Consider the following 23,948-nt stretch of genomic DNA (forward strand, 5'->3'; position numbering starts at 1 on the left):
GGATCAGAGTGTGCAGGGTTTTTTAAGGTTCTCTATGAAAGGCTTTGGATGAGATGAAAAGGCAGTGGTGGATTTTAAGCAGAGGAGCGCCAGCATCTAGTTTATGCTCTAATCGGCATCAGTCTGCCTCCTTTTGCATTCTTTTTCTAATGTGTCTTGTTTCCCTTCAGTTGGTTCTTAACAACTATCTGGGAAACTGCAGCCTCTCACTTGAATGGCATAGGGACCTGAATAATAAAGGTTCAGCAGCAATAAAACTGCCAGGGATTTAAAACAGAGAGCAAAGAATGGCAGTTTCAATCTGTCAAATTTTGCAGGCTTCCCAACAAAATGAAAAGTCTCTGCTAATGGTCATTTACCACAAGCATTAAGATGGAGTTTCTGCTTGTCCTTTTTTTGAACTATTGGGATAGCGTAGTCTTTACCTTAATTTCTAAGGCATAAAGGATAGAGAGATCTTCCAGAACAGTACCTCTCAAACTCTCTTCTTTTTTTTTTTAAGTCCCAACCTCGTGCAGAGTTGTACTTTGATAAAAAACAAAGAAGATAAATTACTAAGAAATTAAATACAGCATAAAGACATGTGAATACAAGCCCAAATTTGTATTATTAGATTCAACAGCCATAAAATCTCATTTCAGTAAATGTAATAAAAATAAAACAAAGGAGAAAAGAGTTACAAAAAAAATATCCATTATTCATTGAAAGTGTGTGCCTAGATGATTACTAGAGAAAATTACTATCATACTTGTAATTTTTAGATGCTTTGTAATTATAAATAAACAAAATGTTATAAGTGAAGTAGAGGCTCCCTGTGTTAAATGCTTATATGCACACTTTGAACAAAAACCATGCATATCAATAGTTAAAATTTTTAATATGATAAGTGAGTTTATTAAGTTACCTAATCTTGGTTGGATAAACATAGATACTGGCATAGGATTATGCATGTATAAAGTGCTTTATTTTGTTTTCATAAAATTCCTAGTAGAATAACCAGCCTCACAGAACTTTACTGATGGAAATGGAAGAAGAGATTTTATAGCAATTTCATCAAGTTTGGATTATTTATTTTAAATTTCTGAACCAAGTAAAGCAAGTGATACTGTAGTTTCAAAAGTCATCTTCAATCGTTTACCAGTAGTCAGTTCCAATAATTTATTCCATAACCTTTTAGTTCAACTTAAATTATCTTTTGATGAAATATGTGAATTCTGGATTCATTAATTTCTTATGTGAGGATTTTTAAATGTTGATAACTTTAGTGTTATTCAATCTGCTATGGACTGAATTGAGTGCCCCCAAATTCAACTGTTAAAGCCCTAACCCCTGATGTGACTGTATTTGGAGATAGAGCCTTTAGGGATTTAATTAAGGTTAAATAATGTCATAAAGGTGGAGCCCTGATTCAGTAGGATTGGTATCCTTGTTAGAAGAAACACCAGAGAGCTTGTTCTCTCTCACTGTGTCTCTGTATGCACCAAGGAAAGGCCATGTGAGAATGTAGCTGCAAGCCAGGAAGAGAGCCCTCAGCAAAACTGAATCAGTTGGAACCTTGATCGTGGACTTCTGTTCTCCAGAACTGTGAGAAAACAAGTTTCTGTTATTTAAGCCTGCAGTCTATGGTATTTTGTTAGGTAGTCCAAGGAGACTAAAGCAATCACATTCATAGTGTTTGCTGATAACACTTTGCAAATGATATTATCAAGATCATTTCCTACTCATTGACAATTATTTTAAAAATTAAAACTGTGATATAGCAATCTACAAAAAAAAAACTCATTCTTCAAAGTTTCTAACTTTTAATTTCACTCTTTGATCTTAGCTCCCCTTTGGAAGAATAATCGAATTATATCTTTTCATAGAAATATAAAGATTATTAAATATATCCAAGATACCAGTCAATAGAGCAAGTGAGGCTCTCCTATTAATATGTTTAAATATTGGAAGCAACCTTATTTCTTATTCTGAAGAAACACTTTTCGAACTCTTCACAAAGAGTTTATTTTGTAGCTCAGACACTCTTGACACAACTTCTTTCTTTATAACAAAAATAGCTGTCTGTGGTTAGTTTCCGTGTTATTGTAACTGACTGTGAGGGGGCAAAAAACAATAAAAAAGAATCCCTAATGTGTAGCATTTACTGGTTTACTTGAAGTATGTATCACCATCATGAATAATTTCAACCTACCTACGTGAATTTACCGAACACAGCATTTGGAAAAAATGCCAGCAATCAGTTCTGACGAGCCAACATTGGGTCCTACATATCTCAAAATTTGTGCTATATCACCAAGTGTTTACTTCAGCTGACTTTTTTTTTTTAAATCAAGACTTTCTCAATGAAGGAAGCATTACATTAATTTACATTCTCTCACAAGCTACTTAACTTAGGTGACTACTTCAGAATATTTTCCTGATGTTGGCAGTTGCAGCATCAGAACATACCTTTATATAAAAGGTGTACTGTCAACCACATTTGTTGACACAGTAATTCTTCATAATTTTATAAAATTAGAGCTACTTGTGTTTCTCAGCCATAAAGCTAAAAGAGAATTTAAATCAGAGCAGAGATTTCTTTATTCAAATCCTTATCATTTTCAAACTGCACATATACTAAAAGAACTGCCACAGAAAGCAGTATCTGAACATTCATCAGCTTCCAGTGGAAGAATGCTTTGCCAGCTTTATTCATTCAGTGAGCTGGTTTTCCATATCATTAGGCAGTTGTGGAAATCATCACGCTGTGATGGCATCAGAAAATAGTGCTTGAGTTACCTTCTTTATCAGAGTCACTGAACCTTTCTAAGCAAATATTTCTAATGCAGTCATTCACTAATGTCTTGTCAACTGTATACATATTTAATTTTTAGCAATCACAAATGCACTTCATATAAAACCTATGAAACACTAATGTTTATTTGTAGAATATTGAACATATGCTTTTATCAGCTTTTAATTCAATGCTTTTTCTTTCAAATGATTTTTTTTGGTTTTAAATTTTAATCCTTTATGTTTTGTGTATACATTAGTCCCCCTTTAGCTATGGGTGATACATTCCAAGACCCCCAGTGGATGCCTGAAATTGTGAATAATACTGACTCCTGTATATACTGTGTTTTTTTTTTCTATACATACATACATATGATAAAGTTTAATTTATAAATTAGACACAGTAAGAGATTCATAGCAACAACTGATAAAAAATAACAATTAAAACAATATACTGTAATAAAAGTTAGGTGAATGTGTTCTTTCTCTTTCAAAATATCTTATTGTATAAAATTAATACTTTTTTCAGCTTAACTAGGCACTTATACACTGTGGTTGTAACTTTTACAGTTTGAGGTGCAATAGCAAAGCTAGCACAAATTTCTTTTTCCTTCTTCACAATTGCATGGAAAAAAGATTTATTCTTACCTTAGATCTTAGCAACTTCAGCATACAAAATTTTTTTTCTTTCCTTATTAAGAACTTTCACCTTTTCACTTAAAGGAAGCATTTTACGCCTTCTCTTTGGTATCTCCCAATTGCCAACATCACTACTCTTGCACTTTGAGGTTATTATTAAGAAAATAATGGTTGAACACAAGTAATATCTCAACAGTCAATCTGATAACTGAGACGAGTTGGCTACTAAGTGACTAAGAGGTGGGATATCCTGGAAAAAGGTTGATTCACACCTTAGGCTGGACCTTGAGAGATTTCATCATGCTACTCAGAACTGCATGCAATTTAAAACTTATATATTGTTTATTTCTGGAATTTTTCATTTAGTATTTTCAGACCACAGTTGCCTGTGCGTAACTGAAACAGAGGAAAGCAAACCTGTGGAAAAGGGTTGGGGGAGGCGGCTACTACAAATGACCAGTACAGGATTTCACGAATTCATGAGCCAAAATAGCCCCACAAATAATACACTATGATTTTAGCACTTCACCATCAATTAGGGATAAATTTAATATATAAGCCAACATATGTTCAGGAAAATTTCATTGGAACTCTTTTTGCCCTATTTCTATGGGATCATTTTCACTGTCCATTCAAATATGATTGCCACATTCAGCAAATTGTGTCTTTATTTTAAAAAAAAGTCTGGTGGAGCTTTGTGGCCACATATAATTGGAGTTAAACTAAGTAATGAAAATTTTATTTCTCTGATATAGAAAGTAATCTTATATGATAAATTATAAAACAGCCTTGATTAAAATTTAATGCAATTATAAAAACAAATTGACAAAAATAAGTGCTTGTATATTCTCAGATATTTATATAATTTGGGGTTATATTTGGCAAAGTAGCCTCAAAAGGTCACACAATGTAACTTAGTTCTACTGTATATGACTGTGCATAGGTTTGAGTCACAGGCGGTTCACCATATGAATTGGAAAATAAAGTGGTTAAACACTATTCAAAGACATGAGTCCACCGATCATGTTCTTAGACCTTACAACAATGTCTAACTGCTGTAGGTTTTTCTAAATGCTTACTCTCAGTCTTTCCTCATCAATTGGTAACAAATAGTTCATGCACTGGCACCAGTCTTTGAACCAAACTGTAAGCAGCACTGTTATAGAGAAGTCTTTCCCACATGTTGATGAAGCTGGGTACATTGGTTAGATCATGGGAAGACTGATGATAAAGAACAGTTATGTCTAGCAAGTCTTCATCATGTCCTACATATTATGACAAGTGTTTTGCATGAATTATCTAGTTTATTTCTCACACAACTCTTCAGGGGCTGATGCCATTTCTATCCCCATTTTATAGGTAGACAATTCCTATTTCATACTGTCTCTTCAGATTAGTTGAATGAGAGACAAAACGGGGCACTACTTTGGTAGTAGAATTTGAAGGAAGGAAAAAAGACCTACTTGTCCACAAGTAACTCCCCATTTAGCCCACCCTTCTTTCAAACTGGCTTGAAATTGTCATTCATACATGAGAAATGGTCTGTAGAAGGTTTAGGAAGGGCCTCCACATTTGCATGGCTGTGTGCAATGTTTATCAGTAGACGCCTTTGCCCTACATTTCTGCCAGGAGAGGAGGATAATCACAAGTCTCCAGGTGGCAGATGATTCCGGCTCAGGATGCCAGAGGTGGTTTGGGGTTTAGGGGTGAGGAGCAGATGGGAAATAAGGATACCTGATCTGATCTTGATCTCCTTTAGCTCTCAAGCTTTAGCAACTTGAGAAGTAATTCCCTTCATTCTTCTTCTTCCTTTCCACTCTCTCCCCCACCTCCACTATCTACTGAAACATCATAGCTTTAGAAGGAAGGCTTCTGGGTTTTTTTTTAATTTATTTGTTTATTTATTTTATTTTTTGGCTGCATTGGGTCTTCTTTGCTGTGCGCGGGCTTTCTCTAGTTGTGGTGAGAGGGAGCTACTCTTCACTGCGGTGCGCAGTCTTCTCAATTCAATGGCTTCTCTTGTTGTGGAGCATGGGCTCTAGGGATGCAGACTTCAGTAGTTGTGGCTCACAGGCTCTAGAGCTCAGGCTCAGTAGTTGCTCCACAGCATGTGGAGTCTTCCCGGACCAGGGATTGAACCTGTGTTCTCTGCATTGGCAGGCAGATTCTTAACCACTGTGCAACCAGGGAAGTCCAAGGCTTCTGTTTGAATTCTAATTCGAGCAGTAAGGGACAATAAAAAGTGATTGCTATCCCCTCATCTTCTCTTGCTTTTCAGTAGGCTGAGTGACCGCTAAATGCCTGTCTAGATAATAAAATAAATAGACCTACATTTTGTGTCAGTTCTATGTTCCGGGTGGATTGGCCGTAACTAATTTTAAAATTGAATATCAACTAATTGTGACCACTACCCCAGTTCCTGGCTCATGTGCACGGCCGCTTAGCCCTCATCATGTGGTGTAATTAGCCGGCGCGTGCTTATGTGTGTGCACTTGCGTGTGCATGTGTGTACGCATTTCTATGTGTTTCTTTCTACAGTTTTTGCCTGAGAATTCTAGAACCAAAGAATTTTGACAAGTTCCTTACACTCTAGCTACTTTCTAGAACAACTTTTCTAAAACAAATCTAATCAATCTAATCATGTCATATTCCTGCTGAAAATCTAAGTAGTTTCTCATCACCATAAACATGAAAGCCAAAACCCTTAACAAAGATGTTAGGGTTCTTCTAGATCTCAGCCCTGCTTGTCCTATCTTTCCTTACCTTGCACACTCTAAGTAAATTGAAAGCCTTGCTGTTTTTTGAAAGCTTTGTCCCCTCTTTAGCTGGTGCCTCTCCCATCTCCCTCTTAACCTGTGCAACTTCAACTCATCTTTTAAGTCTCATCCTAGATATTAGTTCCCCTTGGGCAAAATCTCCCTTGGCAGGACCCTTTTGCCCCTTCTCTGTGATTCTGTAGCCTGTCTTCCTTTTCTTTCAGTGGTTGCAACTCTGTGGCTATTGTGTATTCAGCAGCCAGACTACCCCACCCCTGTAATTGTCTTTATGGCAAGGGCCTTACCTCTACCTTTGAGCAATGTATCTATAGCAGTAAGCAAAATGCTTAACTCATACAAGACTCTTGGTGAATAAGTGTTGAATGAATAAAGCCAGTCTCAGTTATTATTGAAAAAGCTGCCATTACCTCAAAAATATTTCTCATAATTGACATCACTTGACTTAAATTACATTACCCTACATTTCTTCAACCTTTGTAAATATGGTTAGCATTGTAATATATGCAATGTTGTGCTTGTTTACATGTGTTTTTGAAAGTATTGTTTTTATGCTTTTCTTCTTTCCCTGGTTATATGGTAGCCTTTGGATCATTTTAAAAGAATTATAGTTTTATTATCGGGTACACACAATCACTTGAATTCATTACACAAATCAAATTGCTTTACTCTCTAGACTGTAATTATTTTAATTGAATGTAAATAGGATTTCCTAAAATGTTTTTGTACAATTTTTAAAATGAATACTATTGCGTTTCTTTTTTTTATGTGTCAACTTGCTTATTAAATTAACTGATATAACACAAAAGTAACACACCAAGTTGTAATGGGTGGAATTAGAAATAATATTCTCCTGCTGCTAATATCAGAATTTATTGAGTAGAAGAAATCTTATTATTATAAGTTTGGATTGTGAAATTTTGCAGGACTAGAACAATGGTTTTGTGGGAAGAGAAGAACAACCTTGTGAAAGAATTGTTGCGTAAAAATGTTGAGGGGGGATAAGAAATAAGGAGTCTTGTATATTTGTGAGGAATACTCAAGACGAGTAGCTTCCTGTTAGATGTTCACCCTGTTCATTCACTTTATGAAGTTTCATTTCCAGACCCCAGACAGAAAATGAACTCAAAATTGGGAAACAGATGGAGCAGCAGAAGCTGCTAGAGGCTGTGAATGTGCCTTATAAGAGTTCAGCACTGCCTGAGGCTGATCAGTACCCAGCACAGCAGGATTCACTCCAGGCACTTGGGGTGAGCTGATGCCTGCAGGTCATCTCTGGTCAAGCGCAGTCTATACCACCACCACCACCCCCGCCACTACCACCACCACCCCCCTACCACCATCAGCAAGGGGAGAAAAAAATCTATACCAGGTATCAGGAGAGCTGATGGTGCTCTGTTTTCAAGTGTGCTTCACAGAGAATTCACCAACATAATATCCCCATAAAAAAGTCCAATACTATAACTAAACAGCGAAAATCTTTCAAAATTCTCTGTAAATACATTTGACAAGCGGTACATAGAAGGAATGATTAAAATACATACAAGCCAGGAGCTGCTTTATGGATGTTTTTCTGGGACTTTCTATTTGTTGACATTCCCTTACACGTCACCTGTGATCCATTTAAGATCTCATACAAAACTTTAGCAATTAATGCTTCAGAAGATATTCACCAAGTAATCCTAGTTGAGTATTTTCTCTATCACATCTTGGTTGTCCTTGATTTTATAACCTCTTGGATCTAACACCAACTCTAATTTCTAGAAGGGGGTCATCTGTGGTGGGGGGGATGGGTTTGACCAATGGCAAAGGGGATGTGGAGCTCTACCCCACTAAAGCATATGACTTCAAGTTGTCTATATTCATAGAAAAATGTTTACTCCCATGATGTGCTCCTCTGTGTTGGTGTGCAAAAGGGCAGGAGGTCACACTCTCTCTGCTTCCAGCACTGCCACATGATACTTGCTTTTATAAACTTAATGATTTTTTTAAATGCAAATAAACACTAGAGAAGACTTAGTTCATACATTTTTAAAAATTGTGGGTTTCTTGTTTAGACTATATGTACACATAAAGTCTCACATAATATTGAACCTTGGGGAGAAACACACTTCAAGCCTAAACTTACTGTCAATAAATAATTATTTCCTTCAAGTTATAAGTCATCTTGGTTTTAAATATATACTCATAGGCAGAATTTCTTGAAAGCCTAACTGGTCTTATTTTTACCCTCCTTTTCAGCATGACATGAACTTGTTTTCAAACTGCTATAGATGTAGTTATGATATAAATGTGAATAAATCTAAACAATTAAACTAGTTCAAACCTTTCTAACTAGACTGAGGGTATAGAAAGATAAGTGAGTGGCTCTTTTTTTTTTCTTTTAATCAGTATGATTGGCCATCTTGTTCAGAGATGATGAGTAGATGACTTGTCCCCGAAAAAAACTCAGGTCACCTACCACCAGGGGGCAGAGCTGAATGACCTCATTAAGTAATAGCTTTACAACACTTTGAGGACCTCTTGTAGTCCTTAGGCTAACAGTTGCTAGGGTGGGATTTTGCCCATCTCCCCATCTTCTGCTAACTTCTCTCTTTGCTCCAGTGAACAGACACTCTAAATTCTTTAAATGAGCCTTGCTCTTTCCTGTATGTTAGATAATCTATCAGTATGTTTCTTTACCAATTCCTCACTCTGTCTGGACCTAACTAATGCCTACTCTTCCTTTGGGTCTCAGCCCAGACATACTTTCTTAGGAGAGCCATCCCTAATCACCGTTTCTTCCCCACACTCACATATATACATATTTACGCAAGCCCCTCCTTCCCATAGTACTGGTCACTTCTTAACCTCCATAGTGTTTGCAATTCTTGTTTAATGTCTGTTTTCCCACAAATCTGTAGCACTAGGGGGGAAGAGAATAATAGTTCTCATTCTCAACAGAATCCTGAGCATAGCAGAGCATCTGGTATGTAATGGCTGCTAGGTAAACGTGAAAGAAAGGAAGGAGGGAAGGAAGAAAGGAAGGAGGGAAGGGAGAGAGGGAGGGAGCGAGGAAAGAGAAGAGAAAGATCTATGCAAAATATTAAAATTTATATTCTGGTAGATTTAGAAGGATATAGATATTCTCTGGTCTGGCTGGTTAGACTACACCTTACCTCAAAATTCCTTTAGTTCTGGATTATGTTAAGTCAACTTACCTTCTGTATTTGATCTGTTGAAAATGCAGCTCTTGTGTAGTTCACTGGGAAGATTCTGGAATGAAATTATACCAATTAGCTCACCTAAGTGGAGGACATATTTATCTGAATTGGTCTTAGGTAACAGGGAGAGGAGTGAGCTATGGTCCATCACATGTGTTTGGCCCAGCTCCCTGCTCTGTGAGAAGCAAGTGATAAAACACTTTCTCTGGCAGAGACTGAATGGTTGTGTTCCAGAAACTGCAGGGCATCACTCTGTGGGTAGAGGAATACATCCACTTTTTGACCAAGACACTCTTAATGTTCTCCAAAGCTTAACTAGACTTTAGACAAATTTCTTCCTGACTTTGCACCCCTTGTACTCCCTTTTCTTACAGCATATACTTTCAAAAGCGAGAGAGTAGCACAGACATATATATACTACCAACTGTAAAATAGATAGTCAGTGGGAAGTTGTTGTATAACAAAGGGAGTCCAACTCGAGGATGGAAGATGCCTTAGAGGACTGGGGCGGGGAGGGTGGGGGGGCTCGAGGGGGGGGGGAGTCATGGAAGGGAGGGAACACGGGGATATGTGTATAAAAACAGACGATTGAACTTGGTGTACCCCCAAAAAAATAATAAATGAAAAATAAAAATAAAAATAAAAAAAAGCATGCCAGTATCAATTCTTTCTCTGCCCCTTTGAAATGTAAAATTTCTCCCAGCCTCTTGCTCGTTTGGCAACAGAGAATTCTTTTTTCTCTGGGACCTGGGGGCCATGCCTTTGAAATGTGATCATTAAGAGTGATAGCAGACCCGTCTCCCAGTTTCTATGGGAAAGTGGAAGCCTAATTTAGATAAATGACAATTACCAAACATAGATGGTTTAATCACATTGAGGAAGCTCTGCTCTGCTCAGTGTCCTCCAGCACCTCCTCAGTAGCTCATCCTAGCACTTCAAAACCCTTCCAACTTTTGTTTCAGCAGAATTGAGTTCAGTATCTTTGGCCTATTGAAATAGACTTGAATTAAGTCTTTGCCTGTTTAACTCTGTCTGGTGCAATTTTTTTTTTTGAACCCCTCTTGGGAAGGGATCATAGCCACTGACATGAGGTTGGGCCTAGCTCATACATATACTTGAATTAAACTGGAGATACATCACTCGTGGCAGATGTGAATATTCTAGAAAGTGAACAAACTTTAAAAATTTGAACCTATGAATGAAGCGTCAGTAAATCAGTAAACTCTCATTTAGTAAGCAGGAGGATTATTTTTATTTTAGAGAGTGAGATTGTTTTCTTTTAATGCTGCTATTTTGAAATAGCATTTTTTTTAAAAAAAGCGTCTGGTCACTTCTAAGAGATGCAAATTTGAACAATGTCCAGGAGCAAAATCTGTGGTTGTCATGTTTCTAAGCTACATCAAATTTTCTACCGCATATAATGCAGCTCATATAATGGTCTTGATTGCAGCCTTGAAACCTTGCCTAGCTCTTATTGAGAAGGTCCCGAGTACCTGGGTTTTATTTTCTTCAGGTTTGGAGAGCAGCTGATGGGTTTTGTGGTCTAGCTGTAAAGAGCAATGGGCTTGGGAACCAGACTGCTTGGATCCATGTCTGGGATCCACTGGGACTTCAGCTATTTGCTGGACATCCGACTTGGTAAAAACATGTGATACAGAACCTGGTGACTAGTAACTGCTCAACAAACGCTAGTTCTTGTAACTGTTTCGATCATCACCTTCATCATCACTTTCCCTCCTGTGAAAAACAGGCACACGAGACATGATTCTACAATTTTTCTACTCTCCACAAAAATGAGAAAAGGTCATTGATGGATAGCAATACTGACTTAAAATAGATTTTAAGTCTTGCTGAATTGCTTCTTTTATGCATAACTCGGAGCTCTATTTGTGAGACTTTTGTTTTTCTCTCTCCCCACCCCAATCCCTGCATTTTTTTAGTGATGGCTGGGCAGACAGAGATGAAGTCATTGAAGGTTATGAGATGGAAGCCAACGGGGGAATCACGATAAAGCTGCAGTCCCCAGAGGTCAGATCCTTTGATGATTATTTCCTGAAACTGAGGCTGGACACTAATACGAGGAATCCCTGGTTCCCTGAGTTTTGGCAACATCGATTCCAGTGCCGCCTACCAGGACACATTCTGGAAAATCCCAACTTTAAAAGAATCTGCACAGGTAACTCGTGTTCACAAAATCACAATTCAGATTTTGGTCATCTCCTCCAGCTTGTTCAATGAGTGTAGAAGGTGCCAAGGCTGGAGATACAAAGACCAAATTGCCAACTTAATTTATAAAATAGCTAGAGTGAGGAGAGTGTGTATATTGCCCCAAGGATTCATGCTTCTGTATTCTGGAAACATGGAGACTGCTTTGGTCTCTGGTGGAACAAGTTATAACAAATGATAAGTAAAGGAAAAGCAAACTGAGAATGCAGGTATTTAGTATTCAGGCTAGAGGGAAGAGATTTTATTGCAGGCATGCTTAGGAGATGCTAACCACACACATAAGTAAGCAGCACTGGTTTGATCCCTTTTTCCACCTTTAGGACTTGCTTCATTATAAAAGTCAGCAGAAGATAAAGTGTCACCCAGGGGTATACCACCAACATGGGTGTATATGGGCACAGGTAACAAGAAACTCTGCACTTCCATCTGTAAACAGGAATGACGGTTCTTAGTAGGACAGGTACTTCCCATGCACTACCCACTAGAGGCATGGCAAAAAAGGGCAGCACATGGTTAAAGGTCTTTCAGGGCTTGATGAACTCCACAGGATGTGTCCCTTCTCCCCGCCACCAGGAACTACCAGAGCATTAAAGACTTTGTCCGTGACCAAACTTGTATTGTAGCACATTGATGGGACATGTATTTCCTATAACTAGGCTGAGAGGATTTTATTTAGAAATGTCTGGAACCCATTCATTCACACAGCACATATACAGAGCACTGTATACACTCCCCCAAAAAAGAGACAGAAAGGCGTATAATCCATGACTCTTGACCTAGAGAAATTTGTGGTCTCTTTGGGCAAATGAAAAGAGATAACATGCATGATACAGATAAATAACAACCGAAGACAATGAGTTTTTATAAGATAGGGTAAGAATAATTACAAAAACTATTTCTAGTTTTAATAATATTCACATTTTGATATTAGAAAATTATTTAAAATACCAATATATTTAAATGTAGTGAGGTATGTCTAACTTGATAAGATTCAGCAGAGTTCACTGGGAAATTGCTTGGTGTGAATATATTTTCAATCAATCAAGATTTTTTTAGAACTTCCTTGGTATGGTTTCTTGGGAGGTTATGAGCTAGGAAAAGAGGAAAAAAGGTGCTGAACAGCTAAGCATCTCTCACATATGACTTCTCTTTTCTCTCAAAAAGACCAGCAGAGTTAAGAATTCAAATGGACCAATAAGCCACCTAGTGCATTCTCCTTACTTGCAAAATTAAGACATTGAGGATGAAGGGGCAACAATTTCTCAGGTTCAGTTACTGATAGTTAATGGCAGCAATGGAATTGAAATACACACTTCCTAAGTACCACAATGCCTGACTACTTTTGGACTTAGAATTTAGTAATAGATTGCCTTTTATTGTTTTCTAACGAATGCTGTTTTCTTTCTTAAATGGTAAGATTTTGAAGATAGAGAGCTCTTGCAACCCTCATAGAACCCTGTATACCAGCAATCTCCAGAATCTGGGTCATTTCTTAGTAATAGACTGATCAGTTAATTTATATTGTAGTCAGTGTAGTTTTACTTTATTTAAAGAAAAGTTAAAGACTATTTTTTTTAATGAAATATATTTCATTCATTCAACATTCAACAAAATCCATTGAGCACCTACTATATGCAAGGCTTTATTCTAGGAGCTGGAAATACAGCAGAAAACAAAAGAGGAAAAGAACTATTACCAATAACCTTACATTTCAGTGCAGGGGAATAAATAGTAAACAAAAATAAATTAAGCAAAGTATATTCTCATTTAGCTGATCATAAGAGCATTGAAGAAAGTAAAGACTGGGGGTAGGGTAGGAAGATGGGATAGAGGGATTGCAGTTTGAAAGAGAATGGCTGGAGAAAGCCTCACTGAGAAGGTGACATTTGATTAAAGATGTGAGAGTGAGCCATGTGAACACCTGGGAAGGGCATTCCAAGCAAAGAGAATAACAAATTAATAGAGGCACTAGCATGCCTGGCTTAGTGGGTGAACAGTAAGGAGCTCAGCCTTCCTGGAGCCAGTGAGTACATAGACTAGCAGAAGATAAGTCAGAGAGGTACACGGGGGAACAGGTCCTGCAGGACTTAGTTGTCCCTTGTGAAAACTTTGGCTTTGTTCTGCATGAAATGGGAAGTCACTGGGAAGTTCTAGCACAGCAGAGACAGGATCAGCCTTACATTTTCTGAACAGAATTACTCTTGCTACTGTGTTTTAGTTTTGACAGAGGGGGAACGTCTGAAGGAAGCAGAGCAGTTAGAAGTTTGCTGTAATAATGCAGGTGAGCGTGCAATGAATTGGGCCATAGTTGTGGCAAGCAAGATGGAGAGATGTGATTGAATTCTGAGGATATTTTGAATGACAGCTGATGCAATTTGCTGATAGAATTGTGAAGAATGACTGTGGTCTGAGCAACTGAAAAGATGGTGTCGCCAAGGACTCAGATGAGGAAGACTCCAGGAAAAGCAGGTTAGGGAAGGATCAGGAGCTAAATTTCAGGTGAGCTAGGTTTAAAATGCCGTTAGTGATACAACTATATATATCGCTTTGATATTTTTTTCATTAGTAAATTTCAAAATATTAATTTTAAAACATGCTTGGATGTCTTTATTTAAGGATTTCCAGGAAAATATCTTGAGACCCGAGCTTTCGAAACAAAAGTTAGAACTCTGCAGCCATGTGCAATAATCCTTTGGGTTTTCATTTGTCACATTACATGCAAATGTCAAGGTTAAAATCTAAACTTGGTTAACATTCATAGAAGGAAATAAAAATTGGCACATTCATGAACTGTTCTTATATTATGCTTGACTCTCAAAGCTATTTTTTTTTTTTTCGGGACAAGCAGAGAGGGAGGGGGGCTCTCAAAGCTATTTTTAAGAGCTTCTTAAGTGATTATAAAATTTAATAAACATGTTTCTATTTGCATTTCATTCTGGAGTCAAGTTCAGCAAATATTTCCTTTTGTTCTGAGTTCTAAGGAAGACAGAAGACTTGAAATTAATTCATAAAAGTTATTCATCTTTTCTGTTTCAAAAATCCTAGAATTTTACCTTTAGTAGTGTTTATGTTACCTCTGTGTGTATACATTCATGTAAACTAACCCTTCAGTTTTAATCTCTGTATGGAATTGACTTCAATTTTATTGCAGAACAACATAACATTTCACTTCATGTATCATTTTTATCTGCTTAATATTCTTGAATATCAAATTAATTGCATAGTCTTCTAATGAATATGCAGACACACTTATGAAAATTAATGTAAAGAAGTAGAGGTAACCTTTCCATACTATTCATAGCTACACTTTCTGTCATTTATTTTTACCTCTTCTAATTGGGTCATTTTGGTGTTTCGGAAACTTTTGGTATTACAGTTAGTTTCCATAGAAACCTTTATTGAGCTTAATTTCAGATGTCGCTATTTAAATAAAGAGTTTACATGCACTGGATTGTTAGTTTGAATATTAAGGGTCTCGAGCTCAGGCCGAATAATTTGGGAAACACTGTGGCTAATTAAAAAATACTTCATGCAAAGTCTACATCACCGCTTAATTAGTTGAGTATATCAAGGGGTTGGAGATGTGTTGAAAAAGCCCTAACTGAAACATCAGAAGTCTAACTTTAAAAAATTAATCCTTGTGAGGACAGTGGAAAAAGCAGGTATAAAGCAAATCAAAGTCACTTTCTTCCAGTAAATGTCTTAGTTGCGTGCAGCATTTGTGTCATGTTGCCAATGACATAGTGCTTTAACATTCCGGATGAGAAGTGCTAAAATGATTCCATGGACGCTGAAAGAATGTTTGGAAGCTCAACCATTGGGTCCAACACTGGTTCAGTCAGGCATCTGCCACAAGACTTGGAGAACCTCACTTGACCTCTGAGTCTCAGTTTCTACAGCTGTAACGTGGTAACGATTTCTACTTCACACAAGTGTGAGATTGAATGGAATAATACAAGTGAAATACTTTGCAACTTATAAATCATTACATAAATGTTAAGTATTATTATTAATGTCATGTCTTACCATAAAACAAATAAGGTATGGCATGAGTCATTTCATTAAACATTACAGGTTTCCAAATTACAAATTTAATATAACTACATTTCAGGTTGTGGAAACTAGAAAAAATTAGCACACAACCCTTAATCAATCACTCTTACACAGTGCCAATATAGATATTTTCTTTTATTTATTTTTTTCTATGTAGGCTTTTATACTTTTTTCTGATTACAAAAGCAGTACATGCTACTATGTTTAGCATATGCTAATTGACAATATAGAAAAGCATAAGGTGAAAAGCATTAAGAATTTGCTTTTATAGAAACCACTGTTAATTACCATTAATTATTTGATGTATTTCAACTAAATACACTGTGAAATTTTTGTTATATTTTAATCCTTATATAGTTTTAAATCATGTAGTTAATATAATTTTATATACAGCTTTTTTTTTTGGGGGGGGGGTACACCAGGTTCAATCATCTGTTTTTATACGCATATCCCCGTATTCCCTCCCTTCCTTGACTCCCCCCCCTCAAGTCCCCCCCACCCTCCCCGCCCCAGTCCTCTAAGGCATCTTCTGTCCTCGAGTTGGACTCCCTTTGTTATACAGCAACTTCCCACTGACTATTTTACAGTTGGTAGTATATATATGTCTGTGCTACTCTCTCGCTTCGTCTCAGTTAATATAATTTTATATATAGCTTTTTAAAATGAATACCTTTTCTTTTAAATGTATGAATTTCTCTGTCATTAAATTCTTTCATTTTTTATGGCTGTATAACATTCTACAAAACAAACAAGCTATAATTTATTAACCATTTATTTTTCAGTTCTTCACAAATGAAAAAAAAACTGCGGTGATTCAATTAAAATTCTTCCTCTTAAATTTTTTTTTTTTTTTTTGCATATCAGGTAATTTTCTTAGGATATATTTCCAGAAGTTGAATTACTCAATCAAAAGATATGAACACATATAAGGCTTTTGAAAATAAGGAATTCCAAAAGGCAACTCCTACCAGCACTGCATGAAATTCTATGCACTTTTTTCATTTTGTTTTGCATAATTATAATCATAGTGTGCATATAATTCTGTATCTTATTTTGACTTAAGATCATACTTTACTTTTTTGATGTTGCTGTGTGGCCTTTATATCCACCATTTTAATAGCTCCATAATATTCTGTTCAATGAAGTGTACTATAATTACTTATCCATTCTTAAATTGTTGGACATTTAGGTTGCTTCCAATTTTCCTTCTTATGAAAAAAAGAAAAAAAAACACTGAATATGGTACAGAGAATTTTCATAATTGTCGTTGTTACTATTTTTGGATTGTTTCCTAATTTTAGATTACTAAATGTATAATTATTGGTCTAAGAATGTGACAATTTTGGGGTCCCTTGAAAACAGATATTACCATTGTCTTGAAATATGACATTAAGATTAGCTGTGGCTAGCAGTATATTAACTGTATGAATATACCAGGTTCACAATGTCCTCACCAGCCTTTTTCATATTCTAGTGTATTTACAGCCATAATTTTACTTTCTCCCCTTATTTTTTGTAGCAATCATGAACAGATGGTCATAATGCTTTTTAAAGCTAATATATCCCTGTACTTGGTTATTATCCAAGACATAGTGAAAGAATTTTGATGATATCTGTAATGCTTACCAACAGCTGAGGACTAGTAAGATAATGACAGCTAGTCTGATACGTCAAAATTTCAAGACATCTGAACATGTGCATTCTTGCCCCAGTATTTTGGAGACTGCCATTCACAATTTTTAGATTGGTACTAATTTTTTTTTAATTAATTAATTAATTATTTTTTTTATTGGCTGTTTTGGGTCTTTGTTGTTGCACACCAGTTTTCTCTAGTTGCAGCGAGCAGGGGCTACTCTTCGTTGTAGTGCGCAGTCTTCTCATTGCGGTGGCTTCTCTTGTTGCCAAGCATGGGCTCTAGGTGCGTGGGCTTCAGTATTTGCAGCACATGGGCTCAATAGCTGTGGCGTACGGGCTTAGTTGCTCAGCAGCATGTGGTATCTGCCTGGGGCAGGGATCGAACCGTGTGCCCTACATTGGCAGGCAGATTCTTAACCACTGCACCACCTAGGAAGTCCCTAGATTGGTACTAATTTTTATAATGTATTTGCCTCATCAGGTTTTAAATTTTATGAACTTTCTGTTTTGAATTAACATTATATAATTGGTATGAAATTGGTCCGTTACAGTTTGATACAGAATGAGATGATCTATGAACTGAAATAAGTTCCAATTTACTTCAGCCCATTTAGGGTAATAACTTCTCTTTGCTTTTATGAGTTTGGCCCAAGTACCAATATGCACTCCTGAAGGATGTTATCAGCCTTTAACCATGACCATGTGAATCTGGATTGACCTTACAGCTTATTAGTTCCAAGTCTAGGTCTCAAGAGGCTTGACCTACTCCTGTTCTCTTTCTTGAAGTTCTCCCTCAGCCACATGTACAAGCCCAAGTTAGCCTTCCAGAAGACGAGAGATAACATGGAGCAGAAATAAGATAACCTCTCTATTGAGGTCATCCTGAATAAGCCAGTTCCCAGCCAATCCACTAGCTTACATGAGTAAGCCCAGCTGAGATGAGTCATGTCCAACCCATTGTGGCAGAACACCCCAGTTGACCCCTAGATTCATGAACTAAATAAATACTGCTGTTTTAAGCCACTGAGCCTTAGGGTAGTTTGTTATGCTGCATTATTGTGACGATAGATAACTGATAAAGGTTCTTCATAGCCTTATATTCCATGACTCTCACATGGAGCAATAGCTGGTTTAATTAAACTGAGGAACATAATTCCTCCAACTCAATGCTAGAATTCTCGGTCTTTCCTCGCTGTAAGAAGAAAAGTGAAATATTTCCCCCTCTATCTCATGCAACAAAGCCAAACATTTTTATACATCCTGCAATGAAGATTTCAAAGCCCCATGATTCAAGACAATAAAACTATTCTACTTGAGAATTCTGGTGTACATACAGAAAATGCTGACCAATAGGTCACAGTTACAGCTGAGCCAAACACCCTTAAAACAAAAACAGTTGTAGGTTCTTGGACTGTGCTGGTAGGAGTTGCTTTATGGAAATATGTTTCAAAGGCATTATATGTTCTTGTCCTTTCAAGTCGCTATAACAAATTACCATAGATTAGGTAGCTTAAACGACAAGCATTTGTTTTTCATAGTTCTGGAGGCTAGTAACTCTGAGGTTAGGGTGTCAAGATGATCAGGTTCTTGTGAGGGCCCTTTTCTTGGTTTCATGGCAGGATGGAGAGAGGAAGCAAGGTCTTTTCTCACAAGGGCACTAATCACATCATGAGGTCTCAAGACCTAATTATCTCCCCAAATTCCTATCTCTAAATACCATCACATTGGAGGTCAGGGTTTAAACATAAGAATTTTGAGGAGACACATTCAGTCCATAGTAGATGTGCTTATATCTTTTGGTTGGAAGAATGAAAATAAACTGACCTTGTGTCACATCTGGACATTATAATTCCTCAAATATCATTCATTATTACACATAGATGAAGTTCTGAAAAAATATTGTACCATAAACATAGTCTTGGTTTGCCTATTTCTTTTGTTGCTTTAAATTTTAGTTAGTGAGTCAGCCTATTTCTTTTTTTTAATTTAATTTTTAAAAATTTTATACAATTTTTAAAGATTACTTTCCATTTACAGTTATTACAAAATATTGGCTATATTCTCCATGTTATACAATACATCCTTCAGCCTATCTTACCCCTAATAGTTTGTACCTCCCACTCCCTACCCGTATATTGCTCCCCCTCACTCCACTGTAACCACTACTTTGTTCTCTATATCTGTGAGTCTGCTTCTTTTTTGTTGTAGTCACTAGTTTTTTTCTTTTTTCAGATTCCACATATAAGTGATATACAGCATTTGTCTTTCTCTGTCTGACATTTCACTTAACATGGTGTCCTCCAAGTCCATCTATGCTGCTGCAAATGGCAAAATTTTGTTCTTTTTATAGCTTGGTAGTATTCCACAGTATGTACAACCACAGCTTCTTTATCCATTCATCTCTTAATGAACAGTTAGGTTGCTTCCATATCTTGGTAATTGTAAATTTGTAAATAATGTTGCTATGAACATTGGGGTGCATGTATCTTTTCAGCTTAGTCTTTTAGTTTTTTTTGGTGTGGTTGTTTTTTTTTTTTTTTTTTTTTTGATATATACCCAGGAGTGGAATTGCTGGGTCATATGGTAGTTTTATTTTTAGTTTTTTGAGGAACCTTCATACTGTTTTCCCACAGTGACTGCACCAACTTACATTCCCACCAACAGTGTACACAGGTTCTCTTTTCTCCGCATCCTTACCAACATTTGTTATTTGTGTTCTTTCTGAGGATAGCCATTCTGACAGGTGTGAGGTGATATCTCATTATGGTTTTGATTTGCATTTCCCTGTTGATTAGCTATGTTGAGCATCTTTTCATGTGCCTGTTGGTCATCTGCATTTCCTCTTTGGACAAAAAGTCTTTTCAGTTCTTCTGCCCATTTTTTAATTGGGTTGTTTGTTTTTTTGATGTTGAATTTTATGAGCTGTTTATGTATGTTGGATATTAATGCTTTATTGGTCATATAATTTGCAAATATTTTCTCATATCCAGTAAGTTGCTTTTTCATTCTGCCAATGGTTTCCTTTGCTGTGCAAAAACTTTTAAGCTTAATTCAGTCCTATTTGTTTATTTTTGCTTTTATTTCCCTTACTTTAGGGGACAGATCCAAAAAAGCATTGCTGCAATTTATGTCAAAAAGTGTTCTGCCTATGATTTCCTTTAGGAGTTTTAAGATATGTGGTCTTACATTTAGGTCTCCATTCCATTTTGAGTTTATGTTTGTATATGGTATTAGAAAATGTTCTAATTTATTCTTTTACATGTAGCTGTCCAGTTTTTCCAGCACCACTTACTGAAGAGACTGTCTTTTTCTTCTTTGTATATTCTTGCTTCCTTTGTCATAGTTTATTGACCATAAGGGTATGGGTTTATTTCTGGGCTCTCCATCCTGTTCCATTGATCAGTGATCTGTTTTTGTGCCAGTACCGTACTATTTTGATTACTGTAGCTTTGTAGTATAGTCTGAAGTCAGGGAGCATGATTCCTCCAGCTCTGTTCTTCTTTCTCAAGATCGTTTTGGCTATTCCATGTCTTTTGTGTTTCCATACAAATTTAAAAATTATTTGTTCTAGTTCTGTGAAAAATGCCATTGGTATTTTGATAGGAATTGCATTGAATCTGTAGATTGCCTTGGGTAATATGGTCATTTTAACAATATTGTTAAAGAACATAGTATATCTTGACATCTGATTGTGTTGTCTTCAATTTCTTTTATCAGTGTCTTAGAGTTTTCCAAGTACAGGTCTTTTGCCTCCTTAGGTAGGTTTATTCCTAGGTATTTTATTCCTTTTGATGCAGTGGTAAATGGGATTATTTCCTTAATTTCACTTTCTGATACTTTGTTGGTAGTGCATAGAAATGCAGCAGATTTCTATATATTAGTTTTATATCCTGCTTATTTCTTATTAATACCTTTAATCTGCACTGTCAAATCTAGTAGCCACTAGCTACTTTTTGTATCTGTCTGTTTATATCAATTTCTATTTATTTATTTGTTTACTTACTGATAATTGACAACATTATGTTAGTTTCAGGTATACAATGAAATGGTTCAATATTTGTATAGATTATATCTCTACCCACTCCCATCAGCAGGCAACCACTTATTGTTTTTTTGTCACTAGAATTAATTTATAACTTCTGCAGTTTTAATATGAATGGAATTGTACATCATGAACTCTTTTCTGTCTGCCTTCTTTCACTCAGCACAATTATTTTGAGATTCATCATTGTATTGCATAGATCTACAGTTTATTCCTTTTAACTGATGAGTAGTGTTCCACTACATGGATATATCACAATTTGCTTATTCATTCACCTGGTGATGTGCAATTGAGCTGCTTATAGTTCTTGATATTACAAATTAAGCTACTATGAACATGCACGTATAAGTCTTTGTTTGGACATATGCTTTCATTTCTTTTGAGTCAAGTCCTAGAAGTAGAATGGCTGGATCCTGTGGTAGATATATGTTTAACTTCTTCTTATTTCCTCCTTGGTCTATTCAGTAAGTATAAGTATATGATAAGGAAAACATAAGTATATGATATATTGAAAAGTATATGATTGGGAAAACAGCATCATAAAGGGATAAAACACTGAGAAGATAAACAGTGAGAATATTTCATCATTCTCTTACTTCTGCTATTTGGAGGTGACAGCTAAGGTGAAAGGAATGTTTTATATCCATACTATGAACCGAGTCTTGGGTCTTGGGACCAAATTATGATTATTTTATATCCACATTATAAAGCAAGTCTTGAGAATATCCTTTTTTGATACTATGGAAACAAGATTGCTGTGTCTCTGAACAACTTCCTGAGTATGTTTCCTAGTGGAAAATTCCCTAGTGGCTGCTTTTGCTGAAAACCAACCTCATACCCCAACTTATAATTTACCTTTGTGCCCTGAGGAGTGGGCATGCCCTGATGTCTTGGCCTGTGTAATTAGCGCACCAGTTACAGTCTAGTTCCGGTGTCTCTAGGCCACAGTAGTATACTTGGGGCATTATACTTTATATCTTGGAGCTGCTTGTCAAACCTCACACTAAAGAGCCATGTGAAGTAGTGTCAAATCTGCTGTCATAATCACCTGGACCTACATCAGGTGCCATGTGGTAATTCTACATGGCCACTCTATTTATTTACTAGGTGATCTTTTCCTGGAGTGTAAAGAACATAGTTATGACATAAATCCTTATAGAAGTTCGGTAGGCATCCATGGGTACAACATGGGGACAAGTATTTAAAATTTGTTAGAAATGTCAATGAGTTGACATTTAGATCTGGACTTAATACTCTATTTCCTTTGGATAAATTAATAGCCCAAACCCTAGTATAACATGAATAAAATCAGTTCCTTTAGAGCAATAGTGCTTTTTTTAAAATTGAGGTATAGTTGATATACAATATTATATAAGTTTCAGGTGTACAGCATAATAATGCACAATTTTTAAAGGTTATACTCCATTTATAGTTAATATAAAATATTGGCTGTATTCCCTGTGCTGTACAATATATCCTTGTAGCTTATTTATTTTATACATAGTAGCTTGCACCTCTTAGTCCCCTATCCTTATCTTACTCCTTTTTCCTTTCCTCTCCCCACTGGTAACCACTAGTTTGTTTTCTATATCTGTGGGCCTATTTCTTTTTCTGTTATATTCACTAGCTTGTTTTATATTTTAGCGTCCCCATGTAAGTGACATCATATAGCATTTGTATTTCTGTTTGACTTGTTTCACTAAGCATCATATTCTCCAAGTCTATCCATGTTGCTGCAAATGGCAAAAATTCTTTCTTTTCTATGGCTGGGTAGTATTCCATTGTAAATATATACCACATTGTCTGTATCTATTCATCTGTTGATGAACACTTACAATGCTTCTATATATTTGCTATTATAAATGGTGCTGCTGTGATTATTGGGGTGCATGTATCTTTTTGAATTACTGTTTTCACTTTCAGATATATACCCAGCAGTGGAATTGCTGGATCATATGGTAGTTCTTATTTTCAGTTTTTTGAGTGTCTACATCAATTTACATTCCCACCAACAGTGTACAAGAATTCCTCTTTCTCCACATCCTTGCCAACATTTGTTATTTGTGGTCTTTTTGGTTTATTAAAATGATCAAGAAATCTTCTTAAAAAGTACGCTGCTGTACAAATCTGCATCCCATACCATACCAATTAAATCAGAATCTCTGTGGTAGAGCCAAATATTTATATTAAGGACAGGAAGAAACCCTTACTTAAAATTTATGAGCCCTTTAGCTCTCTCTTTTTTTGTTTTCAATTTTCAAAATTTGGAACTATATATCACTGTCCAAATTGAGAGTTTGTCAAGGTTTTGGCCCTGGCTGTGGCAGCTATAGTAACTAATGAGAGTTTAATAATTTCTAATACTGAACCAATCTCTCATTTATTTTATTTATTGGTATGCTTGTTTGAAGCATTGGCATTCCAAAACCAATAAGTCATGGCTGAACACTATGTTTCTCTATGTCCAGACTGGGCAATTACTAACTGTACTAATTTTCTATTACTGCCATAACAAATTACCATAAAATTGGTGGCTTAAAACAACACAAATTTATTATCATACAGTTCTATATGCTAGAACACTGACAAGGGTCTCATTGGGCT

The 23,948-nt window shown here is 36.3% G+C and overlaps 1 protein-coding gene across 2 annotated transcripts in view; it reads left to right on the forward strand.

The window, feature by feature from the left end:
• GRM1 (glutamate metabotropic receptor 1) overlaps window positions 1–23,948 on the forward strand; it is a 401,573-nt gene that overhangs the window by 276,332 nt on the left and 101,293 nt on the right. For both annotated transcript variants that reach the window (XM_057740283.1, XM_057740284.1), the window contains exon 3: window positions 11,329–11,564. In XM_057740283.1, the coding sequence (XP_057596266.1) occupies window positions 11,329–11,564 (236 nt within the window). The remainder of the gene's footprint in view (window positions 1–11,328; window positions 11,565–23,948) is intronic.

This window comes from Hippopotamus amphibius, chromosome 6 (assembly GCF_030028045.1).
Source record: "Hippopotamus amphibius kiboko isolate mHipAmp2 chromosome 6, mHipAmp2.hap2, whole genome shotgun sequence".
Lineage (NCBI taxonomy): Eukaryota > Metazoa > Chordata > Mammalia > Artiodactyla > Hippopotamidae > Hippopotamus > Hippopotamus amphibius.